At 46.8% G+C, this 17357-nt stretch overlaps 1 protein-coding gene across 6 annotated transcripts in view; it reads left to right on the top strand.

The window, feature by feature from the left end:
* LOC148410006 (calcium-activated potassium channel subunit alpha-1a-like) overlaps nt 1-17357 on the top strand; it is a 30857-nt gene that overhangs the window by 8709 nt on the left and 4791 nt on the right. For 3 of the 6 annotated variants that reach the window (XM_088439370.1, XM_088439368.1, XM_088439367.1), the window contains exons 4-21: nt 594-687; nt 1262-1373; nt 3761-3836; nt 4291-4366; nt 4568-4738; nt 6107-6198; nt 10184-10294; nt 10923-11028; nt 11101-11183; nt 11685-11754; nt 11915-12070; nt 12145-12254; nt 12333-12401; nt 12477-12563; nt 12632-12708; nt 13858-13890; nt 15651-15744; nt 16847-16970. In XM_088439370.1, the coding sequence (XP_088295496.1) occupies nt 594-687; nt 1262-1373; nt 3761-3836; nt 4291-4366; nt 4568-4738; nt 6107-6198; nt 10184-10294; nt 10923-11028; nt 11101-11183; nt 11685-11754; nt 11915-12070; nt 12145-12254; nt 12333-12401; nt 12477-12563; nt 12632-12708; nt 13858-13890; nt 15651-15744; nt 16847-16970 (1741 nt within the window). Of the gene's footprint in view, nt 1-593; nt 688-1261; nt 1374-1423; nt 3191-3760; nt 3837-4290; nt 4367-4567; nt 4739-6106; nt 6199-6281; nt 6374-10183; nt 10295-10922; nt 11029-11100; nt 11184-11684; nt 11755-11914; nt 12071-12144; nt 12255-12332; nt 12402-12476; nt 12564-12631; nt 12709-13857; nt 13891-15650; nt 15745-16846; nt 16971-17357 lie in introns of those variants that run through there. The other 3 variants (XM_088439372.1, XM_088439369.1, XM_088439371.1) reach the window with 2 other exon arrangements.

Below are 17357 nucleotides of genomic sequence, written 5' to 3'. Positions count from 1 at the left end.
GGAATTTCAAATCAAGTTCCGGGCTCGTAGGGAATACTTGATGAACATGATGAATGATGACGTGGAAAATAACTCCTGATTTATTGATCTGTCCGTATGTGCGCCGGACTACCCGATTGATTGATTTCTCCTCCCGTGTGGCAGACGGGAGTTGTTGTTGTTGGGGGTCGGGGGTTACGACGGAATAGATGCACGACCTGAAGAGCGATGACGTCAAAACTAACGCCCGATTTAACGATTTCTCTTTATGTGCGCCAGATACAAGTTTTTATTGAGGGTGAGGCTCCCCGTCACGTTTGTTCCGGCTGCCTGCCGTCCTATCCCTGCGCGCAGACGTGACACCTGCATGCGTTTACCCAATCCTTAAACTGCTGCTTTCAACGCCCCGAATAAAAAGTGTGCGTGCGTGGGCGGGCGGGCGAGCGGGGCAGCTTTTTAAGGGTTGACCGGGGCAACGCTTGCGAGCGCATGCGTCACGTTGCCATCCGCCGCATTTCCCACCGGTGACGTCTTTTGCGGGCAAAAGACGGCCAACGGCCCGTCAAATGGAGGGCGCGCCCGGCGCTGACGCCCACGTTCCCTGTGTCCCGCAGTCCCATCGAGTCGTGCCAGAACTTCTACCAGGACGTGACGCTGCAGATCGACATGGCCTTCAACATCTTCTTCCTCCTGTACTTCGGCCTCCGGGTGAGTTGCTCGCTCACTTGCCTCCCCGAATACTTTTAGAAGACGCGAGCGACGACGGTAAGAGTCATCTACTCTGAGAACACGCAAACTCCACACGGGAAGGCCGGAGCCAGGTGGATTTGAACCGGGACCTTTGAACCGTGGGGCGGACGTGCTATTCACTGCGCCACCGAGCCGCCTGCATTAGTGCATAAAGATCGAAATGTATCATGTAAAGACGACTAAAAAAAGGCTCCTAAACCTTTTCAATTCATCGTGTTAAGTGTAGCGGTTGACAATATGAATGCAGTTCACTTGAATGCCTTGAGATGGTGCTGTCGTGTCGGTGATGAGCGCAGGGAGAGCGACACCTTTTTAGGACGTTTCATTTGCATGTTTTTAGTTGACATTTCCAATGATCCGGGAACCGTTTACCAAGTCCGCGGGAGCAATATTATTTATCTTTGGATTATTTTGAGCGCGTAAAGGTTTACTTTGGGGTTTAGCTTGGGGTCATGCGAAGTGCTTCCGTTGTGATATTGCGTGAGATTCGAAATTGGAAAGGGTCAAACAAAGGAGATGTTGTGCCCCGCAGTTCATCGCGGCCAACGACAAGTTGTGGTTCTGGCTGGAGGTCAACTCTGTGGTGGACTTCTTCACGGTGCCGCCCGTCTTTGTGTCCGTCTACCTGAACCGCAGCTGGCTGGGTAAGCGCCCGCCGCACGTGCCCGGATTGGGACAATGCAGTCCAGCCACGGGAAATGAAGGATTAACGGGGATCATTGCGGTCGGCTTAATTTTTTTTTCTTGTGTGGCGAGGAACAAAGCCGAGTGCGCGGGGTGCGATGAACGTGTTGCGTAATGTGTCATCTGGGCTCCCCGTGGTGGTATTAAATCTTAAAAGCAGAACCGGCTCCCTTTAAATCCTTCCATCCCAAAGACGTATTTTGACGTTTTTAAAGAGTCCGGACATTCAAGACCAGGTACTTCTCATTTTTTTCTTATTTTCAAGTGTTTGTCCAAAGGGTGGTGGAACAAAGACTGGTAAATTAAAAAAAAAAAAAAAAGTAATTAATGAATTAAGCGTGCAAGTAATTGTTTGCTTTAGGCAATTAATTAAGCGTGAACGTAAGCACAATTTTTCGGTACCAAAGAAAATAAAGTCATCACTTTTTTTTCTTCCAGCACTGCAATAATCAATCACTCGAGGTAAAAACATACTAATGTAATCAGTATGGATTGCTTTGAAGGGACACTGTGTTTTTCATTCTGGACAGCTGGAAGCGCTGCATTTATCCGTAGACATGGCAACCTCTCCCCATGTAATAAAATAGCTAAAGTAGCCGGGCTCTTCACAAACCTACAAAAAATGTCTTGGGGATTGAATGAGTGAAAAGTGGCGCCATCCGGTGGACAAGATCCCTCACTGTCACCGGATTATTGACGCTACTTGGTCGGGAAGCGGAGGTGTCCAAACTACGGCCCGCGGCCCATTTGCCATCCACATCTTTGCGGGCCATTTGCTGCCCGCCATCCACATCTTTGCGGCCCGCGCCATATACTAAAAATACATTTTGAAATGGCCCGAAAAACGTTTAGACACCCAGGTCCTACTGTATCGACATCATATTTTAAAGGCATTTTAATATTTTGACACGGGGTTCTTTGTATATTTTACACTAAAAAAATGTCATCAAAGTAAAACTGTTAGCCAACACTTTGTTATGAATAGTTTGCAAACTTATTAGATGCGCATATGTGTTCAACAGGATATTCAAATAGAAGTGCAATGAATGCAATTGCAAATGAATATTTTCATTTCCGTACGCTAAATACGATGAATACTAAAACAATTGGTTAAAATGAGCTAAATCTAAAATTGCAATCTCATAAAACACATTTAATGGATATTGCGGTTGACATATTTAATGCTATCCTTCGGACATTTTTTTTTTTCTCTCCTATTCAACCGGCGCAACAATGGCTGCGTTACTGTACAGCATCTGTCATTATTTCCGGGATTAAGGGCGCAAAAGAAAAAAAAAAAAAAGTACGCGCGGTGCAGCTTCTGCCCGCTGTCGGTGTCACGTGAGCGCGGTTTTCCCGCTGAAAACGTCGCGGCAAGCTGTCCTTCGGCCAAGCTTAAGGGAGCGGGACATTTGCGAGGGCTGACCCCGGAGGTCGACTCCACGGACGCGCCGGCTTCCCGCTTCTGGCAAAGGAGCTTAGATGCCACGCCCCGGCTTTAAGCCGGCCACAATCGAAGCGGCGGGCTAGCGGCCGGGACGGAAAGTTTCTCGCCGGGGTGCCGAAAGACGCCCGCCAATGATTCCCACCAAGATGTTGGTGTACAAGGGGGCGGACGGCGCCGTGCAGACGGCGTCCGTGGCCGCGCGCCGCAAGAAATCCACCGGCGAGCTTTTCCACAACGGCTACCGCGTGCGCAACGGCCAGGACAAAGAGCCGCGGGACAACGGCGCCGGCTCCCGATTGGCGTCGTGCTTGCGCACCCTCTCCTACTGGGGTAAGACCCGCCCACATCAGCCGGGTTCTTCCGAAGTCGCCATTCGTAAGTAGAGGGGATTTTTAAAATGATTTTTGAAAATGATCCCAAGCGTTTTGGGGAGAGAAACCTGGAAAACCTGCAGGATAGCGACCCTCCGGGACTGGCAAGCTCTTCCAATGGACCCACTCATGAATTGCGGCCTTTTGCCATCAAGGCACAATCATAAAGTTGGCGAAACGCGGATGCCGCGCCACAAAGTTATGGGAAAAACGACCGCCTGGCGCGCATTCCGTTACGCCGGTGAGGCGTTCGCCGATCACTCGCAATGTAGGAAATTCATTTAACGCGCAACAGATATGGACCTTCCGGACACAAGAACGTATGTTGAAATGCCGTCCGGCCATCGCAATGAAATTCTTGGAAACGAAACGTAATATGACGATGTCACATAACGCAACGCGTTTCTATTTTTGACGTTTTTGCTCACGCGGGTTGGTTTGGGATTTGACGGGTCGTCTGGAGCGAGCGAAGGGCGGATGCGCGCGTTCGCTCGTAATTTGTGCCTTTTTATGCTTCCGTGTCCCGCAGGCTTGAGGTTCTTAAGGGCTTTAAGATTGATCCAGTTCTCGGAAATTTTGCAGTTTTTGAATATACTCAAGACGAGGTAAGACTTTTTTTTTTCTTCGAAAGTGTCCATGTTTAACAGTAAACAGAAAACGAACCAGCAAGGCCGATGTGGTATGCCTTGGATTGCACTTGCCTTTTTTTTTAATTGATTTAAAAAGAATAAAGTGTTTTTGTTTTGTATTTCATCCAACTAAGGCTGCCTTGCTTGCTGGATGTTGTGGTCTGATTTGGACAGAAATGAATTTTTATGATTGTAGTTATTGTTATATAATTCTTTTTTTTTTTTTACATTTGTATCTGAATGATTGGATATTCTGTCTATTCGTCAAAAACATTAACATTACTATTCATCAGAAAACATTTCAAAATTTTCATTTGATACAAAAATTCAGCTCGCAACTTTATTTTTGTCAATTTATAGTATTTGCCTGTCTTGTACGCATATAAGTGCTCCCCGTGTAATATAAGTATTCTTTGTTTTGTTTTACCAGCAACTCCATCAAGCTGGTCAACTTGTGTTCCATCTTCATCAGCACATGGCTAACGGCGGCCGGTTTCATCCACTTAGTAAGTAACCGAAATCCTGGCTAGCTTTTTCTTTCGACCCAACTGCAAATATGAATTTTCTGTACCATTATTATTATTCCAGTGCAGCGTATCTGCAGTTTCTTTAATAGCCACCAGGGGGCAATCTCCCAGTAAGCGACGGGAGGCGGGAGAAAAGCATCGGTACCGCTACTCTCAAGCGTTTTGCACGTGTTTCCCCAGGTGGAAAACTCCGGGGATCCTTGGGAGAACTTTCAGAATTCTCAGGCGCTTTCCTACTGGGAATGCGTGTACCTGCTGATGGTCACCATGTCCACGGTGGGCTACGGCGACGTTTACGCCAAAACCACGCTGGGCCGACTCTTCATGGTCTTCTTCATCCTTGGCGGTCTGGTAAAGAAAAACACCAGCTCATTGCGCCAATGCCGAGACCGGAGGCCTTTACCTTTCGTATCGTCGGTAACTCTTTCACATTAAGAATGTCTATTACGGTCCAGCCTCTTATTTTGGCGGTCGACGGGGAGCGCGCCGTCGCCGCCGCGTGCGAACTCCGCAAAATGGCGTTTGCCCCCTTACGGGCGTTGTACGTACACGCGACAGGAAAAACGTTTTCCCAATCAGGTCTCAGCATTGGCGCAATTGTGACGAGTTAGTGAGTGGCGCGCCATCGTTGAACGGTTTCAGGTGGCTCCGCCCCTTTTGTGGCCCTTTTGCCCAATCCTGTCCACCTCCTGACCTTCCCTCCTTTCTAACCGCAACAAACACCCGCGCTGCCGTGATTTATTCTGAAGCCCTCTGCTGATTACATCGTTTAAAAAAAAAAATCCCCCCGTTTTTCATCACGTAATCCAAATCGTTTCTTTTTTATTTTACACCGCATGTTCTAATCTTGTAAAATGACGACGTGTCACACAGATGATGGTTTTGGAAGCGTCGACAGAAAGTGAAAGCCATCCTTGCAAAATAATACAGATTTCATGCTGTATGGAATATATAGTAGCTTTGCGACACCACTTGGTATAAATTCACGTCTTGAAAATCGATGTCTTATTCCGACTCGCACACAAGGTCATTACGGACGTTTGGATTTCCAATTTTTCTCCGTATCAATTTTTTTTCGATTTCATTCGCATATTGTAATTTTGATTGTGGTAAGCTCAAACAAAATTGGCACGCAATTTTTCGTCTTTTTCTTGACCTTTTCCGTTGTATGACTTGTCACGTTTCAAGTTGCAACTCAAAAGCATAAAAATGTCCCCTTTCGGCCCCCGTACTTGCCCCGAATGTTCCTTTTGTAATAGTTTTCCTCCGTGCCATCCCACAAGAATGTTGATGTTTGTGTAAATGTGAATGGAGGTTTTGGAGGGAGGGCTTGGTCCCAAATCATGGCGTGGTGTGTTTGTTGACCAAAACATGGCACTAAAGGCTTGCACGCTCCTACTTTTTTTTTTTTTTTGGTGGTCAAATTCATTTGCTCTCACACATGAATGGGCCGCCCCTCCTTATGACATCCTCGATATGAATCCCTTGTTCCGATGGCACGGGTATTTGACTTTTTCTCCAAGCGCAAAGCACGCGGCGCTTGGAAAGTCAAGATACCGCCGTGGCATTTTTCCCGCGTTTTTTTTCCGCGACGTAAGCGATTTAACGTCAGGCTACATGGACGGCACTGAGTATTTGGTGGTGGGTCCTCCTTGGCCCCGCCCCCAAGAAAGGTGATTTTTCTCTGCTGGCCTTTTCTGTCTCCTATGTCCTCCTTAGGCCATGTTTGCGAGCTACGTGCCTGAAATCATAGAGTTAATAGGCAACCGCAAGAAATACGGTGGTTCCTATAGTGCCGTTAACGGGCGCAAGTAAGTATTCCCCGGCAGAGGCTTCTCTTGCATGCCCCCCCTTTTTTGGGTTTTGTTTTGCTTTTTCTGTTCCACGCATGTAGGCCATGTTTGCTCGCTACGTGCCAGAAATTGCCGCTCTCATCCTTAATCGGAAGAAATACGGAGGGACTTATAACTCCACCAGAGGCAGAAAGTAAGTCCGACCGTGTGAGTGGGTGTGGTTCTTTTGCGTGTGATTTGCCGAGAAATTTGAGATGGAGACATCTCGCCGTTCAAGTCACACCGTGACTGAAGAAGTGGGCCGCGCTTTGCGCGTGTGTGCGCGTGTGTGTGCGTGCGTGCGTGCGCTTCTTGTGTTTTTGCCGTCCGCTTGCTACGCGTCGTCGTGTCGTCGTTGGTTTTGTAACCGTATCACGTTTTCGCCCTAAATATCTCAATGTCAAAATTACGACCGCAATTCCCCAAATATATCCGGTATTTTACCTCCGCAGTGTAACCTTGGATGCGCTCATAGCTAGACAAAAAACAAAGAAAAAAAAAGTGCAATTAAAGAGGCGGCTTGTTGAGTCAACTCTGCACGCACTAGTGATACCGTATCCCCGAACTGTACTGCATTTTCACGAATGTCCGCTCGAAGGCACCCTAGACTTTGGATTGGACAACTTCAAATTGAAAGAAGGTGATTCGTAGCGATGAACCCACTAGTGTTACTTTATTGTTCGATCAGTTTCACCTTCAGCCACCCCGTTTTTCTCATACCGTATTTCCATTTTTTTCACTGCTCTTGGTGTTCAATTGATGCAGTCCACTTGTTCATTTTGGCAAATCGACACGCTTATTGTTCAATGTGCATATGTGTTTATCTGTGCATGCATTGTGTATCATTTTGTTTGGCTGTCCATTAAGGTGAGCTCAATTACTATAATAGCAATTATTGTTTGCTAACCTTAACCCTTAAAGAAAGAGAAAACTTTTCACGCCCCTGCCACTCCCTGCAATAGAAATAAAATCATGATCTATAAAATGAAAATGCTTTAAAATTAAAATCCTTTTTAACATTAACAAAAGAAAAAAAAGACACAGTAAAAATCATCTTTTAACAAATGTTTGCTTTGTTGCAAGGTTCACACAAATTGAAAAAAACAAACATAAATGCATCAAAGTGGCTGAAATAAAAAAATGTCAAACTTTTTTTAAAGCAAACCAACAAAAGAGTTCGATGCTGAAAAAGACGTCAAATGATGAAATCTAAATTGATCTGGTCCATCAGAACAGGAGCAGCAACATTTTAATCGTTTTAACCTGAAGAAAAAGTTAGAAATCATTTAATTTAATTTAAGTTTCCAGCTCCCACACAGATTTGAACAAGGAGAGCTCCGCCGCACCCCCTGGTGCCGTGGAGGTCCAATTGCACTTCACGCGGCCAAAGCCAAGCCTATTCAAACGCGCCCCGCTTTTTGAGACGAACGCGTCAAAAACACCTTTCCTAATATACGCATACGGTAGCATTTCATTTAATGCGAAGAAAAAAAACCGTGTTAAATGTGCTCTAGCTTGCTGGCGTTTTTTTCCCCAATGCTGGGAGAAAAAAATGATTTAAATTCGCTTTGGCTGTGCTTCCTTGTTTGTTTGTTTTTTTTTGGCGCTTTGCTTCTGGAACATTCTTGGCCTTTATCTTCAGTCTGACCTACACCCTCGGGACTTGCTCCATACGCTGTTGACATTTGGACCAAAGGTGTTCTTTTCTTTTGTTTTCTTGCCGATGCGGTCGGATGAAAAGATTTTTTTTAACGGCCGGCCGAAGCCGCGTTAGCTGGCGCGGAAAAAACGACGACATCGGGTCGAGTACGACGAGTCACCAATGACTTTGGCTAGTAAAGTCATAAAGCGATCAAGTACTCGAGTAACTTTGATGCCCGATCGCCTAAAGTAACAGATGACTTACCGAAAGTAAGTGTCGTTAGTAATCAATTATTTGAGTTACTGAACCACGAAAGCCATCAATGACACAAGCGCTAAATGAAGCCTTTTCTTCCTCATCGTTCCGTTTGGATTTTGGCGGTTGGATGGCGCGCTCCTGCTAGTGTGATAACCGAGTGGTGGTGCCATGTTCAACTTTGACATCTTGTCATAATCCGGGTGAAATTTCAGCTCCTTGGTGTCTCCTAGTGTCAAAGGGAAATGCCTTTGATGTAGATCAAAGGATTATACAAAATAGCGTAAAAGGGTGAAAATCTCCCACAATACGACCCCTCCAAACAACGTAAAAATACGTCTTTGGGATGGAATGAGTCTACGTTTCCAAATGGTCTTCCATTTGAAGGTCATGTTAAAAGTGTGCCCGATTCATTCAGTAACATGAAATGTTTTTCGACTTCCGTCTGTATTTCAAAGTTACACACAAGATTTGGTTCCTTAACAAATTAGGCTGGTATTGTAGTTAGTCGTTTTTGTTTTTGTTTGTTTTTTTCATCTGTCTCTCGGCAAGAAGCAAATGAAACACCGTTTACAAAATGTTGAAACTGCCTCTTAAATCACTGGAAGCGTGGCAATTTTTTAGCTGGTGGGCATGTTTTCCTTTTTGTTTTTCTTAACTATCAAATGATGAGAAAAGCAAACATTTGATGTGCGTTGCTCCAAAACGTAAGGCAAACGAACGGTACGTATGATGTCGTTTCCTTCCCCGCTTTGAATCTTCAATCGGATCATGTTTCGATTTCCCTTGCTCTGCTTTTGCTGCCATTTTTTTTTTTTTTTACTGAGCCACGCTGATGTAAAATGCAGTCAAATTTGAACACTGTCTAATTAAAAAAAAAAAAAAAAAAAGACATATACAGTAAGCTGTAGTCTTTTGCCATGCGTTCCAGAGGTGGAGGCTCCTCCTTAAATCCACGTGTACGCTTACATATTGGAAAGTAGAGTTGAAGTTTGAACTCGGCAGTGTAAGTGACATTTTGATTATTATTTTTTTGGTTACTTTTGCGCATGATTAAATACAGCGTAGAAAATCACTAAAATCCTTAGAATGTAGAAATAGAAATGTTTTTGAGATTTAACAATTAAAATCTTTCATTCTTTTAATAGATACATTTTTATATATAATTGCATATATTTCAATACGTTTTAAAAATCGGGAATACATATAAATAAAAACAATGACATTTGAAATTTGTCCAGAGTATAAGAATAAAGACCTTAGTAAAAAAAAAAAAGTTCAGAAGAAAACAAAATAAAATTCTTAATAAATGGGAAAAAATGCCAATTATAGTGGTAATATAAATAATTAAAAATGAATGTCATAATGTCATAAAATGTAACATAACATAAATGTTATTATTTATTTAAATTAAAAATAAAAAAAATCTGAAGAAACAAAATAATGAATAGTGAAAGAAAATCCCAAATATAGTGGGAAATAAATAAAGATGACTATAAAATAATAATTAGTTGACGATTCATAATAGGAATAAACAAAATACCTGTTAAACAATGAATGAAATAAAAATAAAAACGTTTTGTTTTGTGAAGTAGAAAAAAATCCAAAATGTAGTGGGGAAAAACATAAAAATGAATATAAAAATATTAAAAACATTCAAAGTTGACTTTGACAGGAACAACCCAAACAGCTATTAAGAAGATGAGATGAAATCAACATAAATTGAAATATTTGTGTTTCTTGAAGAGGAAAAGCAAAACCAACGGGGCTTTTGTCTATCTAGTCGGCTAAACATTCAGTCAATAATTCAAGGTTAAAAAAAAAAACAAACCAAGAAAAGCAATTTCCGGGAACATAGCGCAACACGTAAAGCCCTAAGCTCCCCCGAAAGCCAAAGAGCGTTCGTCGGACAGAGGACACGTCCGTCCCGGTCCGCGGCGGCCCATCCCTAATCCAGCGGCGCTCATCCGGCCTCTCGCCTCCGCCTACCCGACGCCGATCGCTTCCATGTCCGCGGCGTCGCACGAGGCGCGTTGTAAAAGGCGCGTGTGCTTCCCGCCCCGCCAGGCACATCGTGGTGTGCGGCCACATCACGCTGGAGAGCGTCTCCAACTTCCTCAAAGACTTCCTGCACAAGGACAGGGACGATGTCAATGTAGAAATCGTTTTTCTCCATAAGTGAGTAGCGACTCCATGCTGTTTTTGACTTGACTTTGCTTCTTGCCGTGCGTCCGGCCTCAGGTTAGAGGAAAGCCAAACGTTTGCTACCTTCTTTTTCTCTTGGAGCTTTTCGAACATTGTGGAAAATAATCATTCTTTTTCCAAGCTTCAAGTGGTTTCCGAAGTGTATTTTCGACGTGTATAAGACTTGAATGCATGCTGCAGCATGCCCTGAACACAGATTTAACATGCCTGCGTGTTTAGAGATAGCAGCAACACTTCCCTCTGGCGGCCAGTTGAAAAAACTGCAGATACACACACTGGACTATGAGACGCATGTGTGATAAAAAATAGACCGAAATTACACGATACTAACAATGACATTTGCTACTAATACAACTAAAAAATACGTTTATAAAGAATTTACATGGCGATGAAGGTATTTGATCTTCCTTTTGTCCTCCAAAAAGGCAAACCGGTGGATTATGCGCTGTATACGTTAGCTTTTGAAAAATGTTTTAGGCGCGCCTTATAGAAGCGCCTTAAAATCGGTCGATTGAGTTGAAAAGAAGCGTCGTGAAGACTTTCCGGACGCACGCTACGCTTTGGGGGGGTAAAAGAAGGTCCTTTTTTTTGTGTTTGCCAGTATTTCCCCTAATCTTGAGCTGGAAGCCTTGTTCAAGCGTCACTTCACCCAGGTGGAGTTCTACCAGGGCTCCGTCCTCAACCCTCACGATCTGGCCAGAGTCAAAGTAAAGGGGCGCCCCGCACCCTCCCCGCCGTTCCCCTTGGCCTAGCTCACGTTTTTGCTTCCGCGCCCGCAGATCGAATCGGCCGACGCCTGTTTGATCTTAGCCAACAAATACTGCGCCGACCCCGATGCCGAGGACGCCTCCAACATCATGAGGTCGACTTTTCTCTCCCGTCTCGTACCGTCTCATAAATACATTGAAATGCGGATGTTTTCCAAGTGCCTGACTATATCAGTCAGGTGCTGAAGTGGTTTGGCGTGGTTAGGGTTAGTGATGATGGCCCTCGGTACCAAAGTACTAAAAGTAATTCATGTAATTACTTTCAATGCTTGAGTACATAAAGTAGTCAGTTGCTTTTGTACTCGATTGCCAAAAGTGATCCGTTTATTTAGTACTTCAAAACTAAAGTACCTCAATAATCAATTGATTTGGCGCCTCATTCGTTCTGTACCATTTGAAGAGCAATTCAAGTTTAAAAAAAACCTGGGGCTGTTTGTATGGACTTCAATATAAAAGACCTGTTGATACTTTGCCAAGTTGTTTTTAAACTTGAAACAGAAATTTAAACAAACTTGATCCGAACGTAGACTGCTACTCCGTTTTGCCGTGGCCGGTATGATAAGCTGAAAAATGTCAATCTTTTCGTTTGGCGTTAGGGTCATATCCATCAAGAACTACCACCCAAAGATCCGCATCATCACTCAAATGTTGCAGTACCACAACAAGGTAGGCACACTGTTCCCTATGAAACCGATCTAAGCCTAAGCCTAACCCACGAAAGGGAAGGCGCTGCGAATGCCGGACCGGCAAAAAAAGTGTGGCGGAGGGGATAGGGCCGGGCGTCGAGCCTTGCGGAACCCCCTCAGCGAGCGGCCCTTTTTTTCAGGCGCACCTGCTGAACATCCCCAGCTGGAACTGGAAGGAGGGCGACGACGCCATCTGCCTGGCCGAGCTCAAGCTGGGCTTCATCGCTCAGAGCTGCCTGGCTCAAGGCCTGTCCACCATGCTGGCCAACCTCTTCTCCATGAGGTCCTTCATCAAGGTCCGCAACGCGCCGCGCCGCGATCGCCGCAAAGCGCTCGGGCCCCCCGTGCGGACGCCGGATCTCGCCCGCAGATCGAGGAGGACACGTGGCAGAAGTATTACCTGGAGGGCGTGGCCAACGAGATGTACACCGAGTACCTGTCCAGTGCCTTTGTGGGATTGTCCTTTCCCGTCATCTGCGAGTGAGCGCACCCGTCCGTCCGTCCGCTTGCGGCGCTCGGCCACGCCGCGTGTCCGATGGCTTCCTTTTCCTCCTCCAGACTGTGCTACGTGAAGCTGAAGCTGCTGCTGATAGCCATCGAGTACAAGTCCGACCAGAGGGAGAGCAGGTAGGCCTTCCCTCCCTCCCTCCGTCCGTCGGTTCGGTCGTCCAGAACGCCGACCCGTCTCCTTTCGTCGGTCAGCACGCTGATCAACCCCGGCAACCACGTGAAGATGCAGGAGGGGACCTTGGGCTTCTTCATCGCCAGCGACGCCAAAGAAGTCAAGAGGTAAGAAACGCAAAGCGATCGGGCCTCGCCGTCCGCGCCGGGCTGACCTGGGACGCGTCCGTCCGCAGGGCCTTGTTCTACTGCAAAGCGTGCCACGATGACGTCACGGATCCCAAACGCATCAAGAAATGCGGGTGCAAGAAATGTAAGTCGTCCGCTAAGGCTCTGGATACCGGATAGAGGTTTTCAAGATGCGAATGCAACGTTTCTGCTGCCTACTCGAGTCCGCAATATACCGAATGGCCAGCAGAGGTCCCTGCGGTCCAACAACAAAAAAACAGCTTCTCTGGAAAGCGCATTTACGTTGAGATGTTAAACTATAATAAATTAAGCTCAGGCCGTATTGATATTCTTGGTATATTAAATAACATGACGGATATTCGAGTCAATATGTAAGGAAAATGATAAAAGTGTACATCAAAATCAATGAGGTCATTGATAACACGTATCTATTCGTACGCATCTTTGAAGCACTGAAAATTGTTTTTATTTTGGGCATTATGTACTTGTACTCATGTACTGGTCAAAGACGGCGTGACAGTTCCTTACCGGCAGGCAGCGGGACAGATGCTCCATCGGGGGCGACACATGTCGGGACGGGACGGGACGGACCCCAAGTTTGAACCTTGTCGCCTGACAGGGCGCCGCCTCGGGGGCCCGCCGTGACCTTTATGGGCCCTTCTCGCCGTCACCGTTACTTGAAAAAAGTGCATCCAAATGCCCGAAATAGGAAAAAAATCCACTTCATCCTTATTTGAACTAGAACCATTTTTCACCAACTGAACCGTTTGATGCTGAAAAAAAACAATCAATAAATAATTAGAAATGGAGATTGGCCTGGAACATTAACACAGGAGCACCAATAGCTTCAACATTTTCACCTGAAGAAAAAGGTCGAAAACATTGTGCTGATTGTTTCCTAAATCACATTCACGTTAAACGTGGTTTAGAAAAAAAATGTTGGCGTCAGCAATTTCAAAAGTTTGTAACTTCCGCACTGACTTTGACAACGTGAACGCCACTGCACCTCCTGCTGCCGTGGATGTGAAGTTACCCTTCATGCGGCAGGAGAAAGGAGGACCAAGGAGATCTTGGTTCTTGTTATTTGAGGAGGACTGCGTTAATGGCGCCCGTGCGCTACTTTTGACGCTAAAAATGCTAGCGCCCCGGAGCGCTATACTTGCTTGCAGGCTAGCACATATCTTCTTTCCTGAAGCGCTCCCTGCAAAAATCCGCAAAACGTGTTCCCGTTCGTCATCAACCCTGTAACCAATTCTTTTTTTTGTTCCCCCAGCTAAAAACACTTATAATGGATACATCAAATCAAGTAAGTGTGCTTTTCTCTTCTTTAGACACTCACTTTTTCGAGGATTATTTGTTCACTTAAGGTGAATTTTGATATATGGTCATTCGGCGGGCCGGATCCGGCCCCCGGGCCCGGAGTTGGGCACCTGCGATCCATCCGGCTTAATGAGGGATTTGGCAGACGGGTCAGGAGGCGAGTCGCTAATGAAGGTGGTCATCCGCCCCGTGTTCTTGTGGCACAACAATTGACGGGAACACCTGAAAGCATATTTACTAATTCATGTTTGTTATAAATATAAATGTCGGACGCGACGCTTAAGTGGTCTTTAATAGAAATGAGTCTTTTGTTCAATTATTCACAAATGAGCATTCTTGTGCCAGGAAGAATTACGCTGATATTAATGCTTTAATGGTGAATAAGAGTCGCGTCATGATTTATTCACATGCACAGCGCTTTGGGTTATACTCACTAAAGTGACAGGTCGAGATCAGGGCTGGGAAAACTTTTGGAGCGGAGGGCCACAAACGCACCACAAAGGCAAAATCCACCTCGAATTCTCGTTTTGTTAATGCTTGATAATTCCTGTATTTTTTGGACTGTAGGCCATCCTATCTTCAACAGACTGAACATGCCGTTGGAAAAAAAAAAAAAAAAAGTGTGCCTTATATTTGGGGGATTACGGTTATTTTTTCAAGTGCGGCGGGCCGGATTAAAAGTTAACCCCGGGCCGTAGTCTGCCCCTCGTTTGACCATTTAGCTTCCAGGTGTCAAATACCAGGCCCGGGAGCCAAACGTGGCCCGCGAAATGCTTTCCCTTTGAAGTGAATCGTCTTTAACGTCAAGATCAAAGGATTGCTGAAAATACCGCACAAATGCCACTCTTATTGGATACGTATAAGCCGCGGATGTCAAACCCCGGTCCCGGAGGGTCGGCGTCTTGCGTGTTTTCCAACCTTCTCGCTCAAATACAACTGCAAAAAATCAAAAACCGAATCCGACAGTCGTAATAAGTCCAAGTTTTGAGGCCGCGATCCGTCCCACGATTCCAGCGCTCCGTTTTGGCGCCGCGTTCTGGCTTCCCGGTCACCACGCTAAACAGGATGAAAAGGTCACGGGAAATGACGCCCGGCGAGGCCTGCGGGGGGGGACGGGGTCCGCCCGGGGTCCGCTTATCCGGAGCGGCGCTAAGTGCGCGCCGCGTGTCAGCGTTGGCGACTAATGAGGCGGCGTGCGCACATGTCAGCTGCGCCGCATGAAATATTGACGGAGCCGCCGACATGTGAGCGGACATTGTTGTCGGAGCGCCGCTGGAATGGGCCCGCCCCCCGCCCCCGCAGGGCCTCGCCCTTTTCCATTACGGTGTCACCCCCCAGCATGTTCGCTGTGTTTCATACGCCCGCGTTCATGTATAAAACACGACATTATCTGGGGGGGCCTCGACATACCAGTTGAATTTGTCGTGCGACCGGACCGGGCGCATGACTCAAAAAGGAAAACTATTATTTGGGATTGACTCCGTGCCGCAAGAAAAACAAAACAAGTCACAAGAATAACGAATGTGATTTAGAAAAAAAGTTGATAATCCACCATAGACTTTGACAATGAGAGTGCCGTTGCACCACCTAGTGGCACGGGGGTGCAATTGCACTTTGCATGTCATGAGCGTCCCCCTGGATCACAACTATTTTCAGCAAAAAATGTTGCATCCCAGCGTGAGAGTGTTTTTTTGTTTTTGGAATTTTTTTATTTTGTGCTTTCGCACGTCCCCCCTGCGCTCGCAGTCGAAGACGACCAGCAGTCGGTGGTGTCGGCCAAAAAAAAGCAGCGCAACGGCGGCATGAGGAACTCGCCCAACTCCTCGCCAAAGATCGTACGGTAAGCGTTATCTTCTCCGAGCCGGCCCGTACGTTTGAGTCCAGCGTTGCGTCCGTTTTGTCTCCGCTGACTGAGGACACTCGGACTTTGTAAGGCTACTTCAAACGAGCGGCGGACGCAGAGGAGCGGGTCGGCTCTCGGGAGGACGGGCAAATGTCTTGAAATGGAAAATTCTTGCGGCCCGCGTTGAAATCCCGCGCGACCTTTGACCCGAAAGACAGTCCGCAAACACGGGAGGCATCCCGAACGAGTCGCGGCGCCCGGAGCGGCGTTTCCCGACGCGGCCCGGGGGCGCCTCGACGACGAGCCCGCCGGAAAGTCGACGTGCGGCCCGCGGGCTTTGGTAAATAAGTCATGGCGGGCAGATTGGCGGCGCGGTTTGAAGAGCACGCCTCTGACACTTTGCGCCACTCCCAAGCTGGCGCTCGCGTGCGCGTGCCTTAAAAGCCATTTTGCAAAGAGCCCTGGCAGAATGGGGGGGGGGCAAACTTTTGACAGATGGCCTGGCGCCTTCACGTGTCGCGTGGAGAAAACGGCAAAAACATGCTTGCTTTTTTAGTTGTGTGCGCTTTCATCGTATTAACTGGGAAACTCTGCTTTTTCTATAGGTACAAGTACTATAGGCATGGGCCCATAACCCGTCCACCATTTACTGTGCTCATAAAAAGTCCAGCTTCCCATCATCGCCAGTACTCTTAGTACTCAAAGTTCTCAAGGCACGCCCGTGCGTCCGTAGTGAGAAAAAGTGTCCGGCTCGCGACGTTGGCGTTCCAGGTGGCGGCTGGGGACGCCCGCTTTGCGCGCACATTTCCATGCATACTTAAGAGCGTACTTAGGGCGGCATTCTTGCACAGCGCCCATCTGGACCGCTCGCGCGTCCTCTAAAAGGTTTTGGACGGAGACAGAAGGCTGCCGTCTTTGCCTTTCAAGCTGATAACGCCGACCGCTTTGATGTCTGGGACTTTTTCTTTTTTTTTTGGAGGTGCAAATGGACAGTTGCGGATGACGCGCTTGGCAGCCGATAACCGCCGTCCTCTTTTTACCTTTCAAAAAGTTCCTGGGGCGGCGGCGTCCCATCAACCCCGCGCTTCTGCTTCCTCAGACACGACCCGCTCCTGGTCTCCGTCAACGAGCGGCTGGAAAGCGTGGACGAGAACGTGAAGAAGTACGACTCGACCGGCATGTTCCACTGGTGCCCCTCCAAGGACATCGACAAGGTGGTCCTGGTGAGCTTCGGCGCCCCGGAAAGTCATCGCCGCAAAGGACCGAAGGCAGCGGAGAAACCTTTTCGATTCCGCGCATTTTGTGGGCGTGGCTAATTAGGGTTCGGTGACACCCCCTCACTTGGGCCCCCGCTACAGAAAATTCTTGAGCGCGATCAAGAGATACGGTTAGCTAGCTGGCTATAGCTTCACCCTCAATGTTTACACGCTCAGGTTTACCTTGGCCAATCCGATGAACTCGTTCGATCCCAAAGACGCATTCTTACGTATCTTTCGAGAGTCTTGGATTTGATTCGTTTATGTTGCGTATGAATCGATTAAACTAGTCCGAATCTTGACTTTAAAGTGAGAATCGTGAAGTCCAAATTCTCACGTTAAAATCATGAATGA

The sequence above is a fragment of the Hippichthys cyanospilos genome, chromosome 17, assembly GCF_059441005.1.
Source record: "Hippichthys cyanospilos isolate Australia breed blue-spotted pipefish chromosome 17, RoL_Hcya_1.0, whole genome shotgun sequence".
In the NCBI taxonomy this organism is placed as follows: Eukaryota; Metazoa; Chordata; class Actinopteri; order Syngnathiformes; family Syngnathidae; genus Hippichthys; species Hippichthys cyanospilos.
The sequence above is the reverse complement of the archived record's forward strand: the minus strand, read 5'-3'. Positions and strand labels throughout refer to the sequence as shown.